The sequence below is a fragment of the Notolepis coatsorum genome (assembly GCF_963971535.1).
Source record: "Notolepis coatsorum genome assembly, contig: SCAFFOLD_312, whole genome shotgun sequence".
Lineage (NCBI taxonomy): Eukaryota > Metazoa > Chordata > Actinopteri > Aulopiformes > Paralepididae > Notolepis > Notolepis coatsorum.
This window is the reverse complement of record NW_028170851.1, coordinates 205,845-213,316: the sequence shown is the minus strand read 5'-3', so window position 1 is coordinate 213,316 and position 7,472 is coordinate 205,845. Positions and strand designations below refer to the sequence as shown.

Below are 7,472 nucleotides of genomic sequence, written 5' to 3'. Positions count from 1 at the left end.
GCACTATAACGATACTCCATTTTTTTTATGTTCGTTTGTATGAAATTGCATTGATTGCGGAGTGGATTGCATGCCAACGATTTCAATGTGCCAATGTGAATATGACCATTGCAAGCTTTGAACACGTGCACTATATATAATAAATGTCGAAAATCGAATGGATTCTTGGTTGAAATCTTTCTGCTCTCACAATAACAGCATCGCATTGAGGTTGCTGGTCGTCTTGCACAGCTGTTATGTCAGAAAGCAGTGTGGCTACGTGCTGGGGGGTAACACCCACCCGTTAACCAAGCATTTTAAAACAGTCCATTTAACCCGTTTTAAAACGAGTCACCTCGGCGCCACATCCCCAAAAAAGACACTCAAAGCAAGCCGGTCTATAGTGTATATATATATACCCCTCTGGGAAGAATGTAAGAGTTTATATAGACCACAGTCAAAAGGGAAAGGAAAAGTAGGCCAGCGGCAGAGGAATTCGTTGGTGGGTTGAGCTGGCAGTTTCTGGGGAGAAAAATCTCTAGCACTGAGGTGGTAGATTCTTCATTGCAAGTATTTAATCACAAAGCCTCGAGGCCTATATTACTTAACTGTTATACTGTATAATAAAAACAACGTTTTTGTGTAGCCTGTCAACCCATCAATTGTCGTATGTGCCTTGAACCCCCCAAAATATGCCAAATGAGTAACGCAAGCTTAATGAATGACAACAATGGAACAGTTAACAGTTATTATACGTGAAACCACATTCATCCTATACAATAATGTCCTCCTCTACAAAAATAGACGAACGTTTTTTTTGTGTGTTCGTTAAGGCTTCATTTTCATCCTGGAGGCCTAATATAGGTGTCAACTCGGCCTAATTATTTTCAAAGGAAAGATCGCAAAAAAAGAAAATACAAATAAAATACTAATTCACTTTTGTAATATGAAAATGTATTATATAAATATAGAAATGTATGGACGTTACCATATAGTTGCATGTTCATTTGAAATATATACCTTTGGAAGGCATGGAGAATGCGTATCATCTTATTACTTTTCCTGTATTAATTCCAGGACGAGGTGGGGATTCTCCGAGCCATCATCCCGGGGACGGCGGTGGGGATGCGGCTAATAAGGCCGTGCAGAGCCAGGCCGCCCTGTCTTACGCAGCGGACCAGATGCGGAGATACCGGACCGCTTTCACACGGGAACAGATCGGTCGGTTGGAGAAGGAATTCTACCGGGAGAATTACGTCTCGAGGCCGAGGAGATGCGAACTGGCGGCTGCCCTGAATCTACCTGAAACCACAATCAAAGTAAGGGTCCTTCTCTTCACCTGGGACGAGGCAAATAGCCTATTATGGTTTCCTCGAAAATGTTGATTTAACAAATTGGAACCAGAGGATATAGTGCCAAACCCACATTGTGGCCTTTAAAACTGCCAACAGCATATACATCGCATTGGTTTAAATTGTAGCAACATTATTTCGCATTCTCAAGACTAAATGCAATTCAGGTTTGATTAGATAATTTACACAAACTCACTGTGACCCAACGTGGGGCTTGTGCGTAAAAGTTAAATGGTAAATCTGATGCCTGTGACTCAGGTCTCGCCCTTCGTAATTCTGATGTTTGTTTTGGGTTTTGGGCTTATGGGCTGTGTGGTTAATATTTGACCCGGCATGTCTCCGTGTTCTAGGTGTGGTTTCAGAACCGCAGGATGAAGGACAAGCGTCAGCGTCTGGCCATGACGTGGCCTCACCCCGCCGACCCCGCCTTCTATACCTACATGATGAGCCACGCGGCCGCCACGGGGAACCTGCCCTACCCGTTTCCAACCCACCTGCCCTTACCCTACTACTCCCACCTGGGTGTCGGTGTCGGGGCCGGCGGGGCTCCAACCGCCCCGTTCGTCAACCCTCTGAGATCTCTGGACAGTTTCCGGATGCTGTCTCATCCCTACCAGAGGCCGGAGCTGCTGTGTGCGTTCAGGCACCCCCTCCCTGTACCCGAGTCCGGTCCATCACGGCCTGGGTCCCGGGGGAAGCCCGTGCTCCTGCTTAGCCTGTCACTCGAGCCAATCAAACGGCATTTCAACAAGGCCCCCCGGGTCGGACTTCGCGTGCTCCCCGGCGAGCAGGACTGACGCTTTTATAACGTTCACGCCATCGGTGCTCAGCAAGTCTTCCTCCGTGACTTTGGACCAGAGGGAAGAGGTTCCTCTCACGAGATAAGACGACGAGAACCAAACTCCCGTTGTTGTTGTTGATGTTGTTGTTTGTTGTTGTATAGGGCTGGGCTGGGATGACCACGCGCGAGAGGGCCTAGCCATAAGCTTTTGCCATAAGATTTTTTATCAAACGAAAGATAAAAAAACAATATACATGAAAAGGACTCTAACAGCATGAAACAAATGCTCACGTGAAGTATAGTCATGTAAGCAAGTATATGAAAGTCAGCTCTTGGCACGCGTTGTTATACACCTATGGAGATGATTAACTTTGGGCAAGATAATTATCCAGATCTATACGCAATGACGCACAACGTATACATGTATCTCACATTACAGTTCACTGAAAAATAATAATCCCGTTACAGAACCAGACATAGGGTGAAATATGATGCCAATAGGGGAGCAAGAATACCACATTTGATTTAATCGAAGATTAATTTGCCACGTAGAAATGATGGGGAGTGGGAAATCCAAGCAAAAACGTTTAAATCTCCGTGATGGATGGCGCTAAATAAAGCTTTATAATTATTTGTAGTCTCTTTTACACGTCCAAATTGACCTACATGTATTGTTAGTTACACGAGAATGATGCTTTCCATCTATCGTTTTAACAAGGGAATTTGTTAACAGACTGCGGCGTCTCATTATCATGCCTCGCTCTCCAACGGGCCCTGACGGGCCGGGGACGAAATGTGCAGATGCCGGTGAAAATTAGTAAGTGATGTATATGTACGTTCGGATGAATTTTGAGTGTTGAATTAATGACAATATACACCCGGGCGTCGCTCGCGCGCCTGGCCGGGAAGGGATCGTTGCTGCCAAACGGTAACAAGGCGCCAGGGGAACGGATTAGCTCGCGCGGCTTGACTGGGGAAGAGGAGGAGAGGGCGACGGGGCTCGAGCGAGGATGGAGAGCGGGGGATCGAGAGGAGAGGAAGAGGAGAGAGAGAGAAAGAGAGGGAGGGAGAGGGAAAACATTGGACAATCACACGAGGCTTGGGGGGGGGGGGGGGGGCGGGGGGCTGGGGCTGCCTATATGTAAAACAAGCCATCGTCTGAACATTTTCCAGACCTCTCTGTATCACAGAGAACCCTCCCCTCCCCCCCTTTCCCCCCAATACCTAATACTGTACCTTCTTCCCCTCCTCTAATATTATCCATTCTTCATTCTTTTTCTTTTTGACGACATTATTTTCCTCGCTTTGCACTGCATATTGGCATAGTATTTCGTGGATAGTTTATAGTCCACGTTTTTGTAAGGATAGCCCACTGCAAAGACATTAATAAATACATAAATGAATAAATAAATAAAGCAGAAGAGAGAGAGAGAGTGGATTCACAAGTGACTGATATTTATGCGCTGATTATTTTTGCTGGGTTGTTCTGGACGTCTAATTTGCAATAAACATTTTGAAAGAACATTATTATGGAGTGTTTCATTTCATTTTAACCCCCTTTTGCTGTATTTAGCCAGCCTATATGCGGGCATATTACGAGTTGTCCCCAACTCCTAAAATAAACCTAAATGTACATTTATTATAAACCATTGTCGGCCTATAACGAAAAAGAAAAATATATATTCTCAGAGTCATAACAAAACCAAACGAAATGAGAAAGCAGCTATTGCTTATTGCAGGCAATTTTCCTTTTATAATTAGTCTATCCGATTCTTGAAATGAATCAGCTGTATGTTCAGTTGAAACAAGAACAGGCTTCAGTGCGTCTCCTGAATCCAAGTGTGTATCCAAGGTCTACTATACTCCCCCAAGAACAACACTCATTTCGCTCTCAAGTGATCGGTGTCAAAACACGGGAGTGCTTGGCCCTATCTATCTGACGGGAGCGCGAGATTGACCGTGACAGTTAAGTGGTCCCCGGGCTCCGTTAACGCCAGTCATATTTTCTCTCCCACCACTTAATAGACACGACAGAATTAGTTGTCTCGGAGAGAGATATTGGAATGCAAAAAGATCGATGATCCTAACCAGACCCACCAATCAGAGAGATCGTAATTGGCTGCGTTTGACTGAAGCGCGCTCGCTGCTTTAGAGCTTTCTGGGTATAATGGGGCTGGTATAAGGGGATGCTTAACAGAGAGCACGCATAGCCTTTAATAAGGTGTTTATGTCGCCGAGAGGGGAGACTGGAAGTTATTCCAGCGAATATGAAGGGGGATATGTTCCATTTAGCATATATGGGGCCTTCGTGCCAAACGCCTGCTTCACAAAATCCTGCAGCAATAATTGAACAATGTTATTCTCAGACTATGTATTTCGATAGCCGATGGCGGGACACGTCTTTTCTAGATCGAATTATGTCCCCCAGCATCTAAAAACTAACGAATAAACCTGAAGAACAATAACCAACCCCCCCCCCCCAATTCTATCCTTTCACAAAATAAGACTATGCACTATGCCCAATATAAGACAAGGCAACCGATAAAAAGGCCTATGGCTGTGGAAAATGTGATAGAAAATCGGTGGGCTGCTCATCGGTGTATACAGAGGTAAAAGGTTCATCCCGATCAGACAGCCCCCCCCCCCCCCCCCCCACCGAGCCCTCCCTTTCTTCCCGCCCCACACACGTTTGATTGATGGCCTTATTAACTGGAGTTCTTGTAAGTGTGACCGAGCTGATTAAAATGCATATGTTTGGAATAATACACCGTTTAAGCCGCACGGGTCGGGGCGAAACCAGGCAGATTTATGTAAGCTATCAGGCAATATCTTTAGCCCTGATAGGGACACGGGACACACGCAGGGAAACGGTTTTGGGAAGTCACGCATAATAAAATGATAACATAAAATAAAGATGTCCTACGGAAACAGGCCCTGCATATTCAAATGCGCAGCATAGTCCGTCCAAAAGTGTTGTTTAATTTGGCCATTGACATTGTGAGTTATTGTTAACAGCCGTGAACGCTTTGGAGCTGATTTTGATTATGGCTACACAGCAGTGGCAGCGCCATATGATCAACTTCTAAAACCGATCCACACACACTGTGCCAGAATGACACATAAAAGTGAGGCAAATTACAACCACATTTACCCAACGACGCATATGGATCGGTGGCTCTCCCCCCACCATAGTGTAGGTGGCGCTCGCCTGAATCCTCAATGGCCTAATCCAACATCAACACGCCATTTAATCGCATGGAAGACAGTATATGACCGAGCTACAAGATATGATGGGCTCCTAGATTGCGCACATAACAGCAATTACCTCGACATTATAAGATCCTAGGCTATTAGCGGGAATTGGCTCAGCCCCCCCCCCCCAGCTCCCTCACTATAGCACAAAGCGGTTTGGATAAAGGCGGTGCTGTGCATCTGTCCACCGACCGAGGGAAGGGAAAAAAACACCAATCGGATCCGTGGCTGCTGCCGCTGTTTAAATTGTATTACATTCTAATTTACAGGTCCTTGTTGTAACGCGGGGGCTGGTGGAGGCGTGGACGGACCAATCACAGAGTAATGATGATGAATGGGGAATTAATGCACATACAAGCAAGACAATTTAAGCCTTCATCTGTTTAAATAGGCTTCCAATATCATTTGGAAACGGAGGTCACGTTAAATCAATCGGGGGACGCGTGAAAGTCGTTTTCAGTGGCGTCTTTATCAACATTATTTACGGTGCACGGGAGACGGCTATACGCGCGCACAGCCCGGGCACGGGGAAAATGGCCCGGCTGCTAGAGCTTATGTGACAAGCAACAGCCACATAAAAAGAGAGAGGGTGGGGCAGAGTATGATCAATTTTCTCTCAATCCTCTCCAGTTGTTTAAATCAAGTGGAACGACATGTTGTAGTGGGTGGAGGGTGTCTGTTTACACACCGACTCATGGTCAAATTCCTCTTGAATAAAGTGTATATTTCTTTGTATTTCTCGTCTAAATAGGCATAGACAGCCTAGTGGGAATACGGATGCCATGGGCTAATGCGTCCTGTTTAAACTAAATGTGCTGTGCGTCATAGAGAACTCTTGTCAAATATACCTGTTTATAACGTAGCCTGACAATAGGCTGTAATCAGGGCTATTGGCCATTCTAACCACATTTTGAGGATTTGCTTCAAATCACAGATTAAACTCCATATGGGCCTATACCACTTATACCTCGACTATTCATATAGTTTATTTAAAATAAACAAATATGTGTTTCCGCATTCATGCTGAAGGACATCTTTGTTTGTCAGATGATATCATTTTAGCAGGACACAACTCATTCAGCATATAGCAAATAAAACAGAGACAACTAACTGGCTGACGAAGTCTTGGCTGACTAAAATCAACCCAACCAATGAATTGAATAAAGAGGGGGCAGCCTTGCTGTACATATAAAGAGGGGGCAGTCTTGCTGTACATATAAAGAGGGGGCAGCCTTGCTGTACATATAAAGAGGGGGCATCCTTGCTGTACATATAAAGAGGGGGCAGCCTTGCTGTACATATAAAGAGGGGGCAGCCTTGCTGTACATATAAAGAGGGGGCAGCCTTGCTGTACATATAAAGAGGGGGCATCCTTGCTGTACATATAAGAGGGGGCAGCCTTGCTGTACATATAAAGAGGGGGCAGCCTTGCTGTACATATAAAGAGGGGGCAGCCTTGCTGTACATATAAAGAGGGGGCAGCCTTGCTGTACATATAAAGAGGGGGCAGCCTTGCTGTACATATAAAGAGGGGGCAGCCTTGCTGTACATATAAAGAGGGGGCAGCCTTGCTGTACATATAAAGAGGGGGCAGCCTGGCTGTACATATAAAGAGGGGGCAGCCTTGCTGTACATATAAAGAGGGGGCAGCCTTGCTGTACATATAAAGAGGGGGCAGTCTTGCTGTACATATAAAGAGGGGGCAGCCTTGCTGTACATATAAAGAGGGGGCAGCCTTGCTGTACATATAAAGAGGGGGCAGCCTGGCTGTACATATAAAGAGGGGGCAGCCTTGCTGTACATATAAAGAGGGGGCAGTCTTGCTGTACATATAAAGAGGGGGCATCCTTGCTGTACATATAAAGAGGAGGCAGCCTTGCTGTACATATAAAGAGGGGGCAGTCTTGCTGTACATATAAAGAGGGGGCAGTCTTGCTGTACATATAAAGAGGGGGCAGTCTTGCTGTACATATAAAGAGGGGGCAGCCTTGCTGTACATATAAAGAGGGGGCAGCCTGGCTGTACATATAAAGAGGGGGCAGCCTTGCTGTACATATAAAGAGGGGGCAGTCTTGCTGTACATATAAAGAGGGGGCAGCCTTGCTGGA

At 45.7% G+C, this 7,472-nt stretch overlaps 1 protein-coding gene across 1 annotated transcript; it reads left to right on the top strand.

Moving 5' to 3' along the window:
• Window positions 1-1,133: 1,133 nt before the first annotated feature.
• On the top strand, window positions 1,134-2,216 carry LOC311248410 (homeobox protein XHOX-3-like; the record flags this gene model as incomplete). Its single annotated transcript, XM_084339292.1, is given in 3 exon segments — window positions 1,134-1,298; window positions 1,682-1,978; window positions 1,980-2,216. Coding segments are annotated over 3 exon segments (672 nt in total). The 5' UTR covers window positions 1,134-1,160.
• Window positions 2,217-7,472: the final 5,256 nt, after the last annotated feature.